Source organism: Eurosta solidaginis, chromosome 4 (assembly GCF_040869045.1).
Source record: "Eurosta solidaginis isolate ZX-2024a chromosome 4, ASM4086904v1, whole genome shotgun sequence".
NCBI classification, from domain to species: Eukaryota; Metazoa; Arthropoda; class Insecta; order Diptera; family Tephritidae; genus Eurosta; species Eurosta solidaginis.
In genome coordinates, this window is record NC_090322.1 from 198,822,767 (window position 1) to 198,846,289 (window position 23,523).

General features: G+C 33.2%; 1 protein-coding gene and 1 long non-coding RNA gene across 11 annotated transcripts in view; one reads left to right on the forward strand and one right to left on the reverse strand.

Annotated features, from left to right (window-relative positions):
• Positions 1-14,225, forward strand: part of kek5 (kekkon 5) — a 780,906-nt gene extending 766,681 nt beyond the window's left edge. For 9 of the 10 annotated variants that reach the window (XM_067784518.1, XM_067784512.1, XM_067784516.1 and 6 more), the window contains one exon: positions 4,568-14,225. In XM_067784518.1, the coding sequence (XP_067640619.1) occupies positions 4,568-5,871 (1,304 nt within the window). In that variant the 3' untranslated portion in view covers positions 5,872-14,225. The remainder of the gene's footprint in view (positions 1-4,567) is intronic. The other variant, XR_010953108.1, reaches the window with a different exon arrangement.
• LOC137250875 (uncharacterized) overlaps positions 1-23,523 on the reverse strand; it is a 407,751-nt gene that overhangs the window by 41,944 nt on the left and 342,284 nt on the right. The window lies entirely within an intron of this gene.

The window sequence follows — 23,523 nt, forward strand, 5'->3', positions numbered from 1 at the left end:
CGATAAATGTTATACTTCTGATTGTGATGTAACGAATCCCACAATTGCCATATTTTCTCTATCAAATTGATAATGCAATCGGCAGGAATGCAAAAAAGTGATGGAAGAGAAATTGGTAGCATTTCAAAGTGTCGGTACAAAATTTTACCAATTTTATAAGGATAAATAATATCTTCGACACCATAGCTTTAGGTTTTGAAGATTGTGTACAAACGATTCAACAATATCTTAGCTCTTAAGAGCAATTAAAAAGTAATAAAGCGTTTTGGGCTATAAGTTTCTTAAGAAAATTTTATCTGCGCTTATATTTCTTTTTATGCCTTTCACGAACATCAAATGGTATATTAACTTTGTCGATGTTTGTAACATTGAGAAATATAGAAGATAGACTCACCATTAAGTATACCGAATTGATCAGGGCGACGAACTGAGTTGATATAGCCATGTCCGTCTGTCCGTCCGTCTGTCTGTTTGAACGCAAACTAGTCCCTCAAATTGATGTTGTTTTTATATTTATTTCAAATTGTGAGATATCTCAATGAACTTGGGCACAAGGATGTATTTTTGTATTATTATTAGACATTTGTCGGATCCGGTAGGATCGGGCCACTATAACATATATCTCCCATACAACCGATCGTTCAGACAAGACGATTTTGGTCATTTCTGCCGCAATTTAGAAAGTATAAACGTGAAACTCGGTGATATATATTCTAATATGTCGTAGAAGATATCCTGAAAAATTCACTTTGATCGGAGCTATATATAGTTATATCCCATACAACCGATCGTTCAGATAGAAAGATTTTTGGCCATTTCCCCTTAGTTTCCAATATAAAAACCTTAAAATTGGTGATATTTATTCTAATATATCATAGAAGATTTTTTGAAAAAATCACTTTGATCGGAGCTATATATAGTATATATCCCATACAACCAATCGTTCAGATAGAAAGATTTTGGCTATTTCTCCCTTAATTTCCAATATAAAAACGTTAAACTTGATGATATTTATTCTAATATATCATAGATTTCCTGAAAAAATCACTTTGATCGGAGCTATATGTATATAGTATATACCTATCCCATACAACCGATCGTTCAGATAGAAAGATTTTTGGTCATTTCTCCCTTAGTTTCCAATATAAAAACGTGAAACTTTGTGATATATATTCTAATATATCATAGACGATTTTCTAAAAAAATCACTTTGATCGGAGCTATATATAGTATATATCCCATACAACCAATCGTTCAGATAGAACGATTTTTGGCAAATTCTCCCTTAATTTCCAATATAAAAAGGTTGCACTTGGTGATATTTATTCTAATATATCATAGAAGATTTCCTGAAAAAATCACTTTGATCGGAACTATATGTATATAGTATATACCTATCCCATACAACCGATCGTTCAGATAGAAAGATTTTTGGTAATTTCTCCCTTAGTTTCCAATATAAAAACGTGAAACTTGGTGATATATATTCTAATATATCATAGAAGATTTCCTGTAAAAATCATTTCGATCGGAGCTATATATAATATATATCCCATACAACCGATCATTCAGATAAGGGGATTTTTTGTCATTTTTTTGTATTTATCTTAAAATCGTTTAGGTATGTACATCTGTTCACTATATATTTCTTATCTTAACAGCGCATTATTTGGAGATCACGAATGGGATAAGATTATTGTTCAGCCCCATTCATGAAAGGTATGAAGTGTTCGACACAGCCGAAGACATTCCCGTCCTTACTTGTTTTGCTTATTCTTGTTTTTAAACGAATAGCTCAAATTTAAAAAAAATTTAAAAGCAGTTGAAATGAACAATAAGGTAGCTGTGATTGTAAAACAATGTTGTCTGATTAACTTAAACTGTGCGAATATGACATTTGTATTGAAGTTCATGGATTTTAGAAACTAGATTCGTTTTTCTCAGTGCTAGGTTCTGACTGTTTGCAAAAGAATTGCTTCATTGACTTTAGGATAAAATCGTAATTAGTTTTTCTTTTTTGAACATTGGTTCTGCAACACGTGCAATCAGTTTCGATACAAATACAAATGTTTCAATAAAAGCTTAATAAAGCAATATAAATTGATGTTTTATTATTGCAATATATGAACCAAAAACACTCTTATATGTATATTTATAATGTGACTGACACAAAAATATTTTTTTGCATTCTTTCTCTTTTCTATCGCTATAAAGCCAATATACACACACATTACCCTTGCAACAAAATATAGCCTTCAGTAACATTGCCTTAAAAAAAAACAGTAAGAAAGACATTTTAGCGGTTGCGACAACTAAACGATTAATTGCTTTTGGTACGAGCATTCCCTAGCGTTGATAACAAAATAAATTGTTCAATGACATTTATTCTAAAAATTTCAATTTTCTACTGCAGCTATAAACTGACTGGCTAGTAAAGTTTCTATTGTGTTTTTGATTTGTTTAGAGAAAAAAACAGCTGAGCTTAACGTAACAAATTCTGAAAAGTTTTGCTGCTGTAATCACTTCGTTCGGATTTGTTTAAACAATTTTTTTATTTGTTTGTTTAACAAGAGCGCACTGAAAGGAATTTTGTAATTGTATATGTTTAACTTTTACAGCGATTAAATGGATCATACCATTAAAAAAAAATTAATAAATGTAAGGCGCAATAACGTCCGAAGAGATTTTAGGCCAAGCCTCTCTTCCAATTTGCGTCGTGCACCCATTGATTTTTCCTACAAATTGGCCGGACGGGACCTACTTGCCTTATACCGACTCCGAATGGCATCTGCAAGGCAGTTGAGTTGTCATCGAGAGCTTTTCATGGCAGAAATACACTCGGAGTGCTTGCCGAAGACTGCTGAAGGGCGATCCCACTTAGAAAAATGTTATTCTAGTTGAAAAAACTGTTTTCTAAAATTTTGATGTTGCTTTGCCCGGGACGTGAACCCAGGATCTTCGGTGTGGTAGGCGGCTACCACCACACCACGGCGGCCGCCGTGCTTGTACTTTTACTGCAATAGAATAATCATGATAATTTTCATAACGACAGCTTGGTCCAAGCTAGTAGAGATCTTTCTTATTGGGGTCACAAGAGGTCAAGTTGTTCGAAATGTTGAGTAGTTGGAAAGCTTGGGGTTCTATGAGTTATTGTAACTTACACAAAGTTTATCACTTTCTACACTTCGACCCTTCATCATTAGCTCATCCGCTGTTATTTAATTCGCGAAGTAAAAGTGCTAAGGCCACCGTTAGCAACATGTTGCATCAGCTTATTACGTGCTTATGAAACATGTTAGATATAATGCCTTCGGGAAAAATGTAAAAAAAAGAAGAAGTTTTGGCATTCAATTTGTTAGAGTGAAATGTTAATAATTTTATAAGTCCTAATATTTTTCGAATATATCGAAATTCATTTTTAAATTACAATATCTCTGAAATGGTGGATCAGGTTAATGGCATATGCGTACTAGCGACAAATAGTACTCGTTAGATTCATAACTTATTATAATTTTTAGAAATAGTTTGACAGTTGCACAGTTATCGCTCGAGTGAAAATGGTTTTCAGTTACTGATCGTAACACCTAATACGGCCCCGAATCTGCCAACATTGCTAGAGCTCAGCAAGAATTGATATCACTAGGTTGATTGCTTGGTTACCAGGAAACCTACATAAGTCTCGAACGAAATTCGGAACTTAAATCCATTTATATCGATTTATATATAGTTGCATCGATATTTCCTTAGAATACTACTAACTGAGAAAGTCATACCCTTAACTCATGGATAACAGCGAATTTATGACAGAATACGCCGACCTTCATGTTATCTGTGTAATTGGGTCGAATATCAAATGGATGGCTCAGTATCTTTAAAACCAGTGTTTTGAGCCAAACCACGGTCATCTGTTGCATGATTTCCAGCTTTTTGGACGTACTTGCGACTGACTGAACCCAGCACCCATCGCATATAAAAAGCCGCGAACGCAAAATGAGGCAATTTGAGCTTTCTTAGCCCTTTTCTTTACCCTAAGTATCTAGGAATCTAGGACAGCTTCCTACCTAGTATCGCGAAAAACATAGGCAACTACATACGTATGTTTTACCCAAGGAAACTTAACCCGCACCAATCCGAAATTTAAGCCAAATAAATATAATAAAATTATCTTGCATGGAACGCTGGCTATCTCTGTATATCCCAACTATCTGACAAATTTATTAACGTGCGCAAGAAACGATCGAAGCAGAGACAAAGTCACTTTAGAAAAAGACATCACAGCCTTCATCATTTGATTCGGCCTCATTGCTTGACGAAAATTTGGCAGTCGCTTTGTCCCTACTTCTCCTGGTACCTACCGTCTTTATCTACATCACTCTATTATATGTCTCTATCATCTTGCTCCTTCTCACATTTTGTCCTTATGGCAACCAGTTATAAAAATAGGAAACTATTGCTGATTTTTAAATTTTTTTTTACACTCGCATAGTCATACAAATTTTTACAAAATAAATTCCCCTTATCTAACTAAAATGATCTTTTTTGATTTTTCTCTTTTCGCACCTCACAGGTAATCACCCGCGCGACGATGAAACCCACTCGGTCGCCCTATCGGACACAACAGCACCACGTGTACGCCACACTTATATTGACGACACCTACGGCACCAGCCTACCGCCCGATCTGCTCGCTTTTCCAGCTCGTGTACCACCCACCTCACCCTCAATGCAATCATCACACAGCAATATACCCGAACAAATAATTTATGGTATACGCTCACCACCGCTTACTAGCCCTGTGTATGCCCATATGACACCGCATGGCATCTATGGTACAACAATTGCTGCTGCCACACCAAATGGTTTCATGACTTTGCAGCATCCGAAGTCGCGAAATTTGGCTTTAATAGCAGCCGCAAATAATCGGCAACAACAACAACATCAACAGCAAATACATGCCCATCTGACAGCACAACATGCACATCAGCAACAACAACAACAACAACAATCACCTTTTGTGCCAGCACCTGTTATATACTCACCAACTGCAGCGGTGGTAATGAAACAAGGTTATATGACGATACCGCGCAAACCCCGCGTACCCAGTTGGGCGCCCTCCACTTCGACTACACAGCATTCACAACTAAGCGAATTTCAATCGCCTACATCACCAAACCCAAGTGAGACTGGTACAGCAACTACTGCCGAGTTGCAAGTTGAGCCAGTCTATGACAATTTGGGATTGCGCACAACAGCCGCTGGCAATTCGGCGTTAAACTTACACAAAATGCATCCGGAAGTGAGTAGCGTCAGTGGCGCTTCATCATCATCAACACGCTATACAATGCGTGACAGACCTTTACCAGCAACGCCGAGTCTTACGTCGGTAGCGTCTAGCACAGCAGCCATGCAACAGCAACAACAACAGCAGCAGGTGCAGCAAGCGCAACAACAGCAGCAACACTCACAACAAGCACAATTGCAACAACAACAAGAAAAAGTCACACCAACGGTGGTTGAGGCGGTGGCAGGGTCTACTTCGAAAATTTACGAGCCCATACATGAGCTGGTGAACAATCATCACCCGACAACGAATTCCGATACGGAACCACTTTATGGCAGCGCGCGACATCACAGCGGTGTCACTATTGTGCCGAGTGCTAGTAATATAAATGGTGCTAGCAGTGGCGTTGCGGTATTAAATACATCTACGGGTACCAACGCGTTTAATGGCGAGCCTACAAAAGTGGCGAAAATACCACCACGTCCGCCACCAAAACCCAAGAAGAAAATATCCGTTACAACAACACGCGGTGGCCAAGGAAGCACCAGCCAGCTGTTTGATGACGAGGGTGAAGATGGTACAGAAGTTTAGTTGTAGGAGCTCATTGGCGGCGACGATAACGGCAATGTTAACGACGTCACCTAAAATCCCGCGAAAAAAAGAAATATGGCAGTGTGAGAGCAAAACAGTGTATGTATGTATGTATGTAAGCTGAAACCGGAAATTGTGAAAAAAGAAACATTTTAACAAAAGCAAGCAATTGTTGGCGCCGTTATGAGGCATAACTTTTTTAGAAATGGGAATTTTCGTTTTTGTGGGTAGCAAAGACCAGTGATGCCAGATAAACGCTGTGAAATTGTCCACAGAAATTAAAAAAATCCCCAATTTTCCACATCTTGCCTTTCTTTGGCGTTGTGACGGCACACTGCTCTCAAGTGGACCAAAGAAACCAGGATATTCCGGCTCCCCCACCGCACACCTCCTCCTCCTGACAAATTTTTGCAAACGCTTTTCATTGCAGCGGATATTAGAATCACACGCAAGAAAGTCGCAAATTTTTTTAAGTAAAGCATATCCACATCGCAACAAATGAAAAGTTCCATATAAAAAACGCTCAAGAAATGCTCAAGAAAAATGTTCGTATCGACCTCTCAAGAAATGTCATACTCTTTTTGCTACCCTTTTCTAAAGATTTTTTAGCTAACATGTGTAAGGAAGCTATTGTTTCGCCAAGAAATATATGTGCATCTCATTATGTCATGAGCAATGACCCTGTAATCACAGTGACTATATTTACGGGTTTTTTTTTTGATGGAATTGGCAGTGCTATTTAGGCACAAATGTTCTTTTTCTCTTGTTTAGTGCATTCTCTGTAACATAAGTGCATTTTCAATTCGAATAAATTTAATAAATTTTCTTCTAATGCGTTGCTGCATCTGACTTTCGTGTCTTGCAGGGAAATGACGCCGCTTCATAGAGACTAGAGATAAAGGAAATATCAAAGTTACTTGGCTGCTACTATTTTTTACACAAAAAATATGTACGCAATTTTTCTTGAGCGTTTTCTTATTATGTGGATATCATTCTGTACTAACTAAATACATGCTATTGTGAGATGTGCCAACTAAGTACAAATGACAGGCCAAACGAAATAAATAATGACAACTGTTTCTTGAGTACGTTGAACTGGCCGGTCAATAAAGACCCCACATAGACTGAGTGTGTTTATAGTGTTAAGTCTGCATACAGTATGAATTAAAATCAACGAATCATTTTACAGTATTATTAAGTAAAAACCAGAATATACCACATTCTCTTAAAGTACTTTACCCATCATTATTCGAAACAAGAAATTACTTAAAAGTGTGTACTTCCCTTTCGTAACAGTCTTTACTTCTTTACTGAAAAAAGTTTGTGAAGTTTCACGTTTCCGTGAAAAAACTAGAGGTGAATACTTTTTACAAATCCGACATAAAATCAAACTCAAGAAAGCCGTAACTTTTTTTAAATCCATTTAATAAAATACATATATATTAGATTTGTTCTTGCCGCTTGCCTCTACACCAAACTGGTTAAGGGTAATATCACAAAAAGGAAGTTTTGTAATCGCGTGACGAGACTTTGTGCCAAACGACTGATGTAGAATTTAGTAAATTACAGAGAAAATTACAAAAGAAAAGTAAAAAAAACATAAAAAGGAACCCCAAACAGCACTTTTAGGCAACACGAAAACATAATAACACAAACACAGCGAAAAAAAGTTAAGAAAAACTTTGTTTCAAAGGACAAATTAGTACACGATTTTTTTCTCTAACATACAATTACTTAGTATATATTTTTAATTGAACAGGAGCGAAGAAAAGAAACAGAAAATTAAGAAACACAGCAAAAGAAAATTACAAATTTTTAACAAAGTAGAAAGAGGGCCCAAAAACGGAAGTTATGCATGACGAGAATAACGAGTAGCAGGAAACGTTATGCTAGCAAAGCGTAATATGGAGAAGGCCGGTGCACTGAACTGTGACTGGATGCAGGTGTAAAGGAGCATGTTTTTGTACGAAAGTGTATGTCGCCGTTAATTGCCAGTTAAGAAAGCAACTTTTAGATGTATTCACTTTATTATTAATTCATATTTTAAGCGAAGATGATTCTATTAAGTGAACTGAAAATTAAATTTTACACAGCTATGTTATAAATACATACTTCATATATGTATTTTTATTGTTTTTTTTTTTTATTATTATTTTAATGTATGCAACGTACATTTGTAAATGTATACTTAGATAGATAGATATATATATATATTTATAAAAAAGAATGCGAAAATAGTTGAAAAAGAAAATGAATTAGAATAAGTATGAAAGCAAGAAAATATTATGAGTATAAATAAATTTAAGCAAATTAAGTATATATATATATATACAGCTGCATTATTAGCAACAGCTGCATCAAAATTATTTTATGTAAATGCTCTAACTATAAATAGATCTACATACATATATATAAACAGGAGTAAGTTTACGATTTTATGCAAAATTTTTGAAATTATAGACGAAATTTGTTTGTAGAACTGAAGCGCATATGTAAATGATAAATTAAGTAAGCTTGAAAATATGCTTAAATATACTCTAAGCTAAATTAATAAGTAGATATACTTCAAATGAAATATATTAAACAAAAAAAAAATTACAGAAAAATGTAATAAATATATATAAAGAAAAACAAAAACACACCGATTAATAGTTACAGACATATTCGACTGTGTTGTTTATCATACAGAATAAAAAGTTTCAAAAGTCCGCTTTTAAATTTGAATCTTATGTTTGGGAGCCTCTCTGAAAATTTTTGAATTTTGTTTTTCAAACCCTATCTCGACTGGCAGTTCGAAAACAACATATTTCAAATAATTTCTTAAAGAGCAATATCTCAGGACTTGTTTCAAAAGAACCTTATTTCAGAGTTCGCTTGTAGAGCAAGATATCTCCGAATTTTTTTTACATAAACGAACTTCTAACGTAAACTTTATTGAATTTTTGCTCAGATAGTGTTTTTTGAAACAAATTATAAGCTGCCTTTGAAACCAATTTTGAGATAGGGCATTTCTTCAAACAAAGTATGAAATAGAGCATTTTTAAAAGTTGTCTTAAATAGGGCTTTTCCGAAATGTCAGTGGAAGCACAACCAAGACACTGAGAGCTCGAAACACAACCAAAATTGTTTTTTTACTGTACCTTGGTTATATGGAAGCCGATTTTTAGAATAGATATATCATTATTTTGTTTTTGACAAGCTCTATACCCCTTTGAAATCTGCTGTAATTTTCACATATTAATGTTTTCAGTTTGTTGAAATGAAAATCAGACTTGAATGAGCTTCAACTCGCTTAAAAGACAATTTATTAAACAGTCTTCATTGCTCGAGAAAACATTAAAATTAATTAAGAGCTTTTAAAAGTCAAAATAATGACATATTAAATTTAAAAATCTGACGTCAAAAAGCCAAGTTATAAATAAAAAAAAAATTGGATAGATTTTCATATATAAAAAATTTAATTTTTTTCGAGACCCTTTTTTTGAGACCCTAGTGATGGACTTTGCCAGTTTTTTGTTAGACTACGTCTAATGCATACCCGCTACTGATTGCAAAGTCATATTATCGCTACGAACTAACTTTAAGCATGATTGAAAAATGCCCTAAATTGGCAATAGTCCTCTCTGGTTTTTTTTTGTCAAAAACTCAAATAACTCAATAACCTAAACTCAAACCAATGGCAGCTAGCATTGGGCTTTTTTAATCTTAATTCTGAGTTGAGGCATTTTCCGTTAAGTTCTGAGTATGACGTTTTCCATGGTTTTTCGAGTTCATTTTTGACACACAAAATCTGAGAAAGAGTTTTAGCTCGATTGGGCATCGTTATCGAATATTTTCTAGCGCCACCCACGAACAATTCGTAAACTGTAACGGATCTTGGGGAGCATATATTTAATTTAAATATTTTTCCTACAGAAATCTTAGCTCAGATCAGTATAGCACTATGTGCTATCTTATAAAAGTTCAAAAAACTTTCGAAAAATTTTGAAAAACTTTATACACATATAAGATCAAAAACTTTGCAAAACGTTGAAGCGGATCCTTTTTCAGAACCTGGTACTTCTTGGGAACAAGTACTTTCTAAAACCAAGTCCTTTTTCAGATCATGGTACTTTTTGAATCAGGTACTTTTCCGAACTGATTTTTTCTTAAATTGTGTACTTGTTACAGCCGGGTACTTTTTTAAAGCGGTTAACGTTTTTTGAACTGGGTAGTTTTTGGACCGGTGTGTTATTTTAGAGACACAGTAATAACTCTCTAGCTCTTAGTCCAAAAGAGACTAGCATACATACAAAAATGCAAGTGAATTTAATAAAACCGAAGTAAAAATACTGAAATTAAAACGATATTAAATAAAAGTACCACAAAATGGAGAGGTGCGGGGTGTCTGTTTCGCTGTGCGTCGAATTAGCACTAGTTCGCAGATAGTCATTAAACCAGAGTGAGTGTCTCCCATATTCGCTGTAGAGTATGTGCAAAGAAAATGTATCTTAAATAAATAGAAAATACTGTACTGAAAGAAAAAAAAACTGGTAAGATCAACCGAGTCACGAGTGCGATTGTTGATTCTGAATTAACTGTTTCAACAGTCAAATAAAAAACCACAAATTTCGTCATTCGAAAGCCACAGCTATGTTGACTTAATAAATATTACTTTCACCCTAAGGATAATAAAGAAAAATGTCAAAATAACATACTTTTCCTAGCATTAGAATTACATTGAAGGCTGTTGACATGACAGAAATTTCAATGGCACCATGGTCATAAGAACGAAGCAGTGAATTAACTGATTTTTTTGCATAACACTGATAGTTGTCCGTTGTTTAAATGGCCAATGAAATCAGTTATGTTAACAGAAAAGTCTGTGATATTGATTTAAACTTTGTAATTTTAACAGAGTATCGTGAAATTGGGACCTACATCCTTTCTTCTGATAAAATGACTAAACAAATTGGTTCTATTGACAAAAACTCGATTGAAATAACCATAATGCGATCAATTTTACCGGATGTCGATTTGTTGATTTCACAAGCGCAATTTCTGAGGATACATAAGAACAATTAAAAGCCTATACTCATAAATTGTATTTACTTGTAAAACTTTTATTAAAAAAAAAGAGAATTTTGTTCGGAAAACAGAACCACTAACAGCATGTTTCTTTCTTGGGACCGAAATATGTAATATTTTATTTAAAAGTGAGCAGTTTCTCAACACTAAGTATTGAAAAAAATAATCAAAAGACCGCTTTATACTTTATTTATTTTGAAAAAACGATGTACAAATTTTATGCAATTTAGAAATAAAATTACGATTATGACTGTACGATTCGCTCAAATGGTCTAAGACATATTTATTTGCAACTTTTAATGCAACGAACTTTTCATGACTTTTTTGCTGAATTTTGTTTGAAACATTTGCATACATATATGTATATATATTTTTAAAAATGGTATTGCCGTTAATATTTAAAAAAAAAAAATATTAGAGAAGACCTTAGCATTTTAAATTTTTTAAATATTTCAAATGAATTTAGGCTTAATTGTATAATTTTACAAGTTTTATATTAGTTTAATATTAATTTACACATGTATGTAAGTATTTAGAATTTGTGTTTATAATTTGTAAGTTTAAAAGATAATTGTTTAAATAATATTCAAAAGGTAGCTAAAGCTCTAATTTGGTTGGTTCTGCTTTCGCAATAATATGGCAAGTTGATGCAGGATGTACATATTATATTCAATATTAATACTTTAGAAAAATAATGTTTTTTGCAATTTTTTTCTTGTATCAAGCATTTTAATTTTTTTGTACGAAAGCAACCAACTCTGATTTTTAAGTAACGCGTTTTAAACGCTCAAATTATTCTACTTGTTCTCACTTAGTTCGTACACACACATATAAACAAACGAAACATTTTGATTATGCATTATTTTTTTAATAGCTATAAATCAAATACACATACATACATATATGTTATCGTAATCAAGTAAATATACCTATGTATACATAATATATGTTGATATATTTTAACTTTTTTTGAAAATTTTTTATACTTATTCTAGAATATCTTTAATACGCATGACATTCATAAACACATTCAATTAAAATTTTTTGAGTTCACACCCGCAACATTCGACATTTATATCAGTTAAACATAATTCAATTGTGTTGCATACAGTGGGGGCTCTACAACTTTTCCAACAGTTTTTCAGAATAACTCAAATGTTTTTCAGAAAAGCATAACGGAAATTCAGAAAAATAACATTTATTTCAGAAAAGCACAATATGTTTCAGAAAAACAAAAAAACAAGGTTCATAAAAAAATAATAAAATGTTCAGAAAAACGCAAATGTATTTCAGAAAGTTGCATATAACAACGGTACTCCTTTCTTTCCTCCGCCATTTCTTACATCAGTTAAATAAACAGTTAAAACGAGTAGTGAGTGCCTTTTAACGCGCCAACAGGCATGTCGCGCAATGCCAAAATATTTGAGAAAAAATTGAAGAAAGCTGAATAACACGGGCACACTCTGCAGTAGAAACTGCGTCATATGCTTGCTGAATAATTTTCTCCATGTGCTGGAGTCGCCTTTCTATTGCACATTGGGCCTTCGCGACTGGAACACGCAAGTAAGTTTTTACATACGTTTTTGTCACCAGTTCGATTCCCGTCTGACGTGACTATTTTCCATCGCGACCCATCTATCCAAAAGTCTCCGGACCCACTCAGCTAAACTTTCTTTTCGAAATGATCCACGCCGCGTTTCCATTGCAGATAACTGACGTAATTATGGCCCCGATGATGCAAAAATGCTGTTCCCTTGCTCATTTGTGATTTGAAATTGAGTTTTTTAAACTTCTTTTAGGTTTTTCTGAAATACATTTAAATTTTTCTAATTTTTATTAGGTTTGTTTTTCAGATAAGATAAGTGTTTCTGAAATACTGTTGAAAAAGGTGTAGTTATGTTTTGTTGGCTTCAAAAAAACCATTATGTCCCGAATTTAGTATTTTTCGGCTCAGTCGTACTTTGTGCACAAATTTATTGCCAATCAAGCAGTTTGGCCTTGTAAAACGGGTTCCCAAACATATAAGATATCCCAAGATATCGCGAAAATTACCCTTTTCCAAAGTCAAAAGTGGTTCAAAGCAAAATAACAGAATGACACCAAATAGCTTAAGGTACTAAATAAGGGTATCATAGAGTGATGTCATTATAAACATATAAACCAAGTTACAGATAAAAGCTTACTTTCATCAACCAGATATGCGACCAACACATGCAAATTCTGGGTTTGACACAAATTTCAATTCATGCTGATTCTGCTTCTTGTAGTTATAAAGACCTTCCCCGAAAGTTTTGGGAAGTATTAACGAGAATAATGGTGTCTTGATATTGACTGGCGTTTTGGAAATTAAAACGATTTGGTACCAGACCACCACAAAATTTGGGCTGTAACGTTTGATAGTAGTCTAATATTGAATCAGTGATAACAAAAGTATAACACTTCGATAAGTCGCCTATATTCGTCAATAACCCGTCGGTAATAAAGTTTGCCTCACCTTGCCTTAATTAGCTGTCTCCTGTGTGCATTTGAAAGTTAATCGAATTCAAGCTTTCGTCAATATTGTATGTATAAATTTTAACACAGAGCCAATCTATCAAAACGAATATTACTATTTTGTCAGCGTGCTCAATTATGTTTAAAAGCTATTAACGCCGATCCTTGCAAAATACTAATTTTAATATCAATCACAGTGATATTATTTATTATAAACATAGATATAAAATCTCATCTGCATAGAAAATAAAAGCAAACAAATTATCTGGATTTTTTTACGTCAATCAAATTCTGTATACAATTAAATTCAATTATATTTAAGCTTTTTTCAATTACCATAAATATTTCGACAAAAACTACAAGATAGCAATGAAACAAAAAAGTGTTAAAGCTGAAAAAATAACTAATTCTAATGACACACATGCATAAAAAAATTTAATAATTCTGTACATTTGTAGTTAGTAAATAAGCAAACAAACAAAAAAAAAGATTTAACAAAGCGAGTTATAAACGAATTATGTTTGAACGCATCGAAATGAGCGACCATTTATGGTGTCACAATATTCTGTGTAAAAATTATATTAAATTTATAGATAAAAAACATAAATATACAGATTTACATGTATGATTAAATATAAATACATACAAACATAAATTTACATATATAGTACCATTTAGAATATAGTACCTACATATTACGTATAAATATATAAAATTGTAACTACAAATACAATGTATTATTATTAATAATTATGAGTATTAAATATAATTTTTTATAAATAATTATGAAAAAAGTTAATTGTGTTTAATTGAAAATAATAAAAAAAGCAGTCATAATAAAGGGTAAGTGCTTTTTTTGCATTTTAAACTCATTTATAAAAAGGCAAAGCAAATTCAAATCTATATATGAGTTAATTAAGATAATAAAATTGATATGTCACCGTCGGAATTTTAAATGACATTTAAACCAAACTAATTAAAATTCATTAAAACAATTACTTAAAATCACTTAAATTTGCAGTACAACAAACAAAGTACCAATTAGCCAAGCGATTCTTGCTAAATGTGTTATTTTAGCTAAACGCGAAGATGTGGAAGAGTTTATTAAATATCAAACGAAACTGTTTTTAAACGGCTTTATTTAGTTTGACTCTGTGTAGCAAACAGAATTTTGTAATTGAAATTTAAGTAACTTCCCGATAAGGTACAAGCTTGAAACTTGGAATATAGTTCAGAACCCGATGACAATGCAATAATAATAAAAAACTCTGATAGGTGGCGCATGGAAATATTTAAAAAAAAATCGCATTTGTGGTCCGTGTAGGCTCATATTTGGAACACATAATACATAATGAATAGAAAGGAAACGATTGATCGAATGAGTGAGAAAGACGTGTTTGTGTGGTGCTCTTAAAGTTTTTTCGCTTTTCCACTAAAAAACATACAAATAATTTCCAAAAATTGGGGTTACACCTGTATACAGTTGCCGGTATCTGATTCACCCATTTCTTTTGAGCGATTCCAGTATATAAGTGAAATTAAAAGTAAACAAGTTTCATCATGTCCAACTCACGCAAAAATCCAGCTCGTAAGCTAACATCTCCGGTAAAAACATCAAAAACGCCACTCGCAGATGGCAGATTTGAGCGCATAATGGATGAGAAAAGAGTCGCAATAATTGAAGAGCTGACGGTAATAATGAAAAAAAACAATAAACGATTTCGAAGGGAGGGTAATGCAGAAAATAGGTGAGTTGACTGCGGAGACTGCAAACCTTAAGCGGAGCATAACAACAATTCAAGGTAGGGTGACTGCACTAGAAAATATGAATAGTGAGGTTATGACATTGTGCGGTGAAATTGTGGCTGCACGTAGTCAACTTAACGAGCTTGAGAGTAATGCAGTCGCCACTGATATGGTTATTAATGGTATTCTGTATGCGAAGAGATTTTGCCTGATTTATTTGCCAAGATATGCAAAGCAATAAATCTAAGCCCACCACCATTACGCGATGCCTTTAGGTTACGGAAAAAGCAAAACAGAATGCAAAATAATATAATCAGCAACACTCCTATTGTTGTAAAACTACACTCTGCGCCTGAGCGAAACCAATTTTTTACCTCTATTGCTGCATTTTGCAAACAAAACAAGTAAGAACGGGACTGTCTTCGGCTGTGCCGAAGACTTCATACCTTTCATGAATGGGGCTGAACAATAATCTTATCCCGTTCGTAATCTCCGAATAATCGGATGTATAAGATAAGAAATATATAGTGAACAGATCTACATACCTTAACGATTTTTAAGATAAATATAAAATAAAAAACGGGTAGGTACTTTGTGTGAGGATGCAAAGTTTCAGGTTTTTTGTGGTCTGCGTGTAAAAACTATGACTACGAATCACGTATTTCAAAAATATATGACGAAAACGTAACTATTTGATGAAATTTGATGAATTTTGAAGATTCTAGCCGTAAAAAAGGGGTCAAAATGACAGTTTATATGAAGTATATAATATATATACGACCGATCTCTATGATTTTTTCAGACAACAATATATGCTATATACGTAAGCATTTTGTGAAATTTGAAGCTTCTAACTGTTAAAACGGGGCAGAAATTGCGCAAAGTTTCTTATCTGAACAATCGGTTGTATGAGATATATACTATGTGTACCACCGATCTCAATGATTTTTTCAGACATCAATATATGCTATACACGTAAACAGTTGGTGAAATTTGAAGCTTCTAGCTGTTAAAATGGGGCCGAAATCGTAAAAAAAATATATATATACTATATATATATACTATATATACCATCATATATATATTATATATATTACCGATCTCTATGATTTTTTGACACAACAATACATACTATATACGTAAGCAATCGGTGAAATTTGAAGCTTATAACTGTTAAAATGGGGAAGAAATTGCGCAAAGTTTCTTATCTGAACAATCGGTTGTATGGGATATATACTATATATACCACCGGTATCTATGATTTTCTCAGACAACAATATATGCTATACACGTAAGCATTTGGTGAAATTTGAACATATCTAAACGATTTTTAAGATAAATATAAAATAAAAAAAATAAAAAATAGGTAGGTAATCTGTGTGAGGATGCAAAGCTTCACGTTTTTTGTGGTCTGCATGTAAAAACTATGGCTACGAATCACGTATTTCAAAAATATATGACGTAAACGTAACTATTTGATGAATCTTGAAGCTTCTAGCCGTAAAAAAGGGGTCAATATGACAGTTTATATGAAGTATATAATATATATACCACCGATCTCTATGATTTTTTCAGACAACAATATATGCTATATACGAAAGCATTTTGTGAAATTTGAAGCTTCTAACTGTTAAAACGGGGCAGAAATTGCGCAAAGTTTCTTATCTGAACAATCGGTTGTATGAGATATATACTATATATTTCACCGATCTCAATGATTTTTTCAGACATCAATATATGCTATACACGTAAGCAGTTGGTGAAATTTGAAGCTTCTAGCTGTTAAAATGGGGTAGAAATTGCGAAAAGTTTCTTATCTGAACAATCGGTTGTATGAGATATATACTATATATACAACCGATCTCTATGATTTTTTCGGACAACAATATATGCTATATACGTAAGCAATCGGTGAAATTTGAAGCTTATAGCTGTTAAAATGGGGTAGAAATTGCGAAAAGTTTCTTATCTGAACAATCGGTTGTATGAGATATATACTATATATACAACCGATCTCTATGATTTTTTCAGACAACAATATATGCTATATAAGTAAATATTCGGTGAAATTTGAAGCTTCTATCTGTTAAAATAGGGCTAAAATTTGCCACCATATATATACTATATATACCACCGATCTTTATGATTTTTTTAGACAACAATATATGCTATATACGTAAGCATTCGCTGAAATTTGAAGCCTCTAGCTCTTAAAATAGGGCAGTAATTACGAAAAGTTCCTTATCTGAACAATCGGTTGTGGGGGATATATACTATATATACGACCGATCTCATACATTTTTTCAGGCAACAATATGTTCAATATACGAAAGTATATGGTGAAGTTTGAAGCTTCAATCTGTTAAATTGGGTAAGATATTACAAAAATCCTCTTTTTCTGAAAAATCGGTTGTATGGAGGATATATGCTATAGTGGTCCGATCCGGTCGGTTCCGACAAATGTCTAATCGGACACCCAAATACACCTGCTCACCAACTTTTATCAAGATATCTCAAAAATTGAGGGACTAGTTTGCATACAAACAGACAGACGGACAGACGGACAGACGGACAGACGGACAGACGGACATGGCTAAAACAACTCAGCTCTTCAACCTGATTATTTCGGTATACTTAATGGTGGGTCTATCTATTTTCCTTTAAGGACTTACAATTTTCGGTTTCGTGACGAAATTAATATACCATTTCATTTTCATGAAAGGTATAAAAACGGGTAGGTACTTTGTGTGAGGATGCAAAGTTTCAGGTTTTTTGTGGTCTGCGTGTAAAAACTATGACTACGAATCACGTATTTCAAAAATATATGACGAAAACGTAACTATTTGATGAAATTTGATGAATTTTGAAGATTCTAGCCGTAAAAAAGGGGTCAAAATGACAGTTTATATGAAGTATATAATATATATACGACCGATCTCTATGATTTTTTCAGACAACAATATATGCTATATACGTAAGCATTTTGTGAAATTTGAAGCTTCTAACTGTTAAAACGGGGCAGAAATTGCGCAAAGTTTCTTATCTGAACAATCGGTTGTATGAGATATATACTATGTGTACCACCGATCTCAATGATTTTTTCAGACATCAATATATGCTATACACGTAAACAGTTGGTGAAATTTGAAGCTTCTAGCTGTTAAAATGGGGCCGAAATCGTAAAAAAAATATATATATACTATATATATATACTATATATACCATCATATATATATTATATATATCACCGATCTCTATGATTTTTTGACACAACAATACATACTATATACGTAAGCAATCGGTGAAATTTGAAGCTTATAACTGTTAAAATGGGGAAGAAATTGCGCAAAGTTTCTTATCTGAACAATCGGTTGTATGGGATATATACTATATATACCACCGGTATCTATGATTTTCTCAGACAACAATATATGCTATACACGTAAGCATTTGGTGAAATTTGAACATATCTAAACGATTTTTAAGATAAATATAAAATAAAAAATAGGTAGGTAATCTGTGTGAGGATGCAAAGCTTCACGTTTTTTGTGGTCTGCATGTAAAAACTATGGCTACGAATCACGTATTTCAAAAATATATGACGTAAACGTAACTATTTGATGAAATTTGATGAATCTTGAAGCTTCTAGCCGTAAAAAAGGGGTCAATATGACAGTTTATATGAAGTATATAATATATATACCACCGATCTCTATGATTTTTTCAGACAACAATATATGCTATATACGAAAGCATTTTGTGAAATTTGAAGCTTCTAACTGTTAAAACGGGGCAGAAATTGCGCAAAGTTTCTTATCTGAACAATCGGTTGTATGAGATATATACTATATATTTCACCGATCTCAATGATTTTTTCAGACATCAATATATGCTATACACGTAAGCAGTTGGTGAAATTTGAAGCTTCTAGCTGTTAAAATGGGGTAGAAATTGCGAAAAGTTTCTTATCTGAACAATCGGTTGTATGAGATATATACTATATATACAACCGATCTCTATGATTTTTTCGGACAACAATATATGCTATATACGTAAGCAATCGGTGAAATTTGAAGCTTATAGCTGTTAAAATGGGGTAGAAATTGCGAAAAGTTTCTTATCTGAACAATCGGTTGTATGAGATATATACTATATATACAACCGATCTCTATGATTTTTTCAGACAACAATATATGCTATATAAGTAAATATTCGGTGAAATTTGAAGCTTCTATCTGTTAAAATAGGGCTAAAATTTGCGAAAATATATATACTATATATATATATACTATATATATATACTATATATACCACCATATATATACTATATATACCACCGATCTTTATGATTTTTTTAGACAACAATATATGCTATATACGTAAGCATTCGCTGAAATTTGAAGCCTCTAGCTCTTAAAATAGGGCAGTAATTACGAAAAGTTCCTTATCTGAACAATCGGTTGTGGGGGATATATACTATATATACGACCGATCTCATACATTTTTTCAGGCAACAATATGTTCTATATACGAAAGTATATGGTGAAGTTTGAAGCTTCAATCTGTTAAATTGGGTAAGATATTACAAAAATCCTCTTTTTCTGAAAAATCGGTTGTATGGAGGATATATGCTATAGTGGTCCGATCCGGTCGGTTCCGACAAATGTCTAATCGGACACCCAAATACACCTGCTCACCAACTTTTATCAAGATATCTCAAAAATTGAGGGACTAGTTTGCATACAAACAGACAGACGGACAGACGGACAGACGGACAGACGGACATGGCTAAAACAACTCAGCTCTTCAACCTGATTATTTCGGTATACTTAATGGTGGGTCTATCTATTTTCCTTTAAGGACTTACAATTTTCGGTTTCGTGACGAAATTAATATACCATTTCATTTTCATGAAAGGTATAAAAAGAGATCGCTTGCGCTGTTTGATATTGATGTACCTGGCTATGGATTTGTATATTTACACGAGAGTCTACCAAAGAGATTAAGAGAAGTAATGTCGTATGCGACGGAAATGAAGAGAAAGAAGCACTTGGCATCAGTGTTTTCAATACGTGGAAAAGTGCTTGTACGACTGAAGCCCAATGAAGAGCCCAAACTGGTGACCACCATAGTGGAAGTGGATTCTCTTTTAAGCACCTGAAACTAAGAAGCTGATAATGAAAATGAAATATATATATATTGTTTTATTGGTTTAGAATTTAACGTTAGTCTAAGATGTGTAACCATTTACTATTATTTTCTTAGGCTTTTTAATGTATACTTTTCATTTTTTCTTTCGCTGTCATACTTATTTTTTAATGCTCTTGCTCTAGCATGTATTATATTATGTTTGCAATTTGAAGTGCATAGATGAGTCTATGAACTCAAATAGTTCATTTGCCGGCTCTTACGAACTCAACAGTAAAATAGTACTGAAGCTTTTGAGTGATTGTCACCCTGGATTTCAGCTTTGCCATTTCAACTCTAGAAGTCTGAATCAATGTAAGCTTGATTATTTGAACCACATATTTAGCTGTGAGTGTTGATGTTCTGTGTGTCACTGAAACTTGGTTTCAAAATGACATGAATGATAATGATAACCAGTTTCTTAACTATTGTCTGATTAGAAATGACAGACAGCAAGGTAAGCGAGGTGGAGGTATTGCGATATACCACAAGAGGACGTTGCAGTGTAAAATAATAAATAAATCAGATAATTCCGATCCTGTAGAGTTTTTGATGGTGGAATTTTACAATAATTATGAGCGTTGCCTTGTTGTATGCTTGTATAATCCAAATAAGTCATATGACTTAAATAACCTCTTTCAATGTATACATAAACATAGTGCCACTTACGAACATATACTATTGTGTGGAGATTTAAATATAGATTTGCTTGTTGAAAATGATCGTTCCGAAAACTTGCTTGAAGATATGTCAGACTTAGGGCTTAAAGTTGTAAACCAGCTTCCTACTCGTTTTGGTCCCCATTGTATACCAAGTTTACTAGACGTCTTTTGCGTTTCTGATATGAGTAATGCCTTACATTTTGACCAAATTTCCCTGAGCGGTATTAGCGACCACGACTTAATTTTTCTAAGCTATAATTTAGGTATGCACTCAGAATTTAATGTTTCAGAAAACCACATACATTTTCGAGACTTCAAGAAAATAAATATCAGAGACTTAGCCACTGAAGCATCTGCACTTCCTTGGAACGACTGTTGGTTTTCTGCAGATATTAATGATAAAGTTGAATATTTTTCGTTCTTAGTTAATTACTTATTCGATAAATATGTTCCACTTAGAAAAATTAAAGTTAATAATAATAAACAGCCATGGTTCAATAGCGTAGTACTTCAGGCTATAAAAGCAAGAAATAAAAGCCATTCGCTTTGGATGAAAACGTCTAAAGTCGAACATTGGCAGGCTTACAAAGTATTGCGAAATAGAGCTACTAGTATCACCAGGGAGGCCAAGAGGTGTTATTTCCATCGCAAACTTGATGTAAGCCTAGGACCCAAGATTCTCTGGAGTAACTTAAAACAACTTGGTGTTAAGCCCAATCTTAACTCCGAATGCTTGGTTGATGTCGATGTTATGAATGACTTCTTTGCTGTGAAATTACCAGAAGGGGATAATCCATATATATACTCGAGTGAAGATTCTTCTAATGATCCTGGTCAAATATTTAATTTTTTAAATATAACTGAGGCTGAAACAATACAAGCCATTCTTTCAATAAAATCGAACGCTACGCCCACTTGTATATATATAACATTTTGGAAAACACAAAAACCTGATTATTTAGTAAATGATACACCTAGAAAGCTGAAATTTGACATGTGGACTGATATTGAGACTCTTGATAAAAATTAAAAAAAAAATTTTTAAATGGTGTGGCACCACCCACTTGCGATAAAATCAATTTTACAAATATTATTAATCATAAATCAAAAATCGTTAAACCTATCGTAACGAAATTCGGCAGAGAGGTTGCCTTTACTATAAAGAATGCTTTGAAGAAAAATTAAAGAAATCGGTTAAGGACCACGCCCACTTTTATATAAAAGATTTTTAAAAGGGCCGTGGACGAATAAAATAAGCTATATCTTTGCAAAAAAAGAGCTTTATATCAATGGTATTTCATTTCCCAAGTGGATTTATAACAGTAAATAGGAAGAACTTCAAATTTAAAAAAATGGGCGTGGCAACAACCCTTTTATCACAAAACAATTTTCTATCTTTCGGGAGCCATAACTGGAAGAAAAACTAACGGATCTTAATAAAATTGGGTACAAAAATTTTCCCTATAGCAAGAAATATTTCTAGAAAAAATGGACGAGATCGACTAAAGACCACGCCCACTTTTATATAAAAGATTTATAAAAGGGTCGTAGATGAAAATAATAGGCTATATCTTAGCGAAAAAGAGCTTTGTATCAATAGAATTTTACTTTCTAAATTGAATTATAACATAAAATTGGAAAACACTTAAATTTGAAAAATGCCCCTTTTTTGTCTAAGCAATTTTCAATGTTTCGGGAGCCATAACTCGAAGAAAAATTTACATATCGTAACAAAATTGGGTACACATATTTTCCTTATAGCAGAAAATATTTCTAGTAAAAATGGACGGGATCGGTTAAAGACCACGACAACTTAGATATAAAACAGGTTTAAAAGGTTTAAAGGATCGTAGACTAGAATAATAACCTATAACTTAGCAAAAAATAGTTTTGAATCAATGATATTTCACTTATCAAGTTTCATTGTAAGAGGAAATGGGGAGAAATTTTTTTACACGGGCGGTGCCACGTGTTATGTAGAAAAGTAATTTATCTGAAATGAAATGTGCAATTGAAGCTCACGATGAGTATATAATGTTCGGTTACACCAGAACTTACGACACCTTTACTTGTTAAGTTCCACCTTGACAGGTGGAGGGATGTCGAGTTTCGAGATTTCGCAACTGTGCGTCGAGTGGCCTTACACCATTTCATAATGTAGAAGCACGAACTAAAAGCGGAAGTAATCCTCTTCGCTGTATTTAGGATGCATTTAAGCATTTGCCTGATTTAAAATAAAGTTACCATTTTTGTTTGTCCACTAGAATTCAAATGCATCTCCGCATATGTATGTCGTTTAAGTCATGTATGAAGACCTTTCCGGTTGGGATGTTGGAAGTGTATTTACATTCGCATCCGGCAAAAGCTAAAAGAAACTCTTTAGCTTTTTAATGCTTATAGCCTTTGTTGAACAAACTATTTTTAGGTTTTCTTGTCCTCTTTTTTATACAGAAAACACATGTTATTCCTTGTGTTGTTGCTTTTTTATTTACTCACT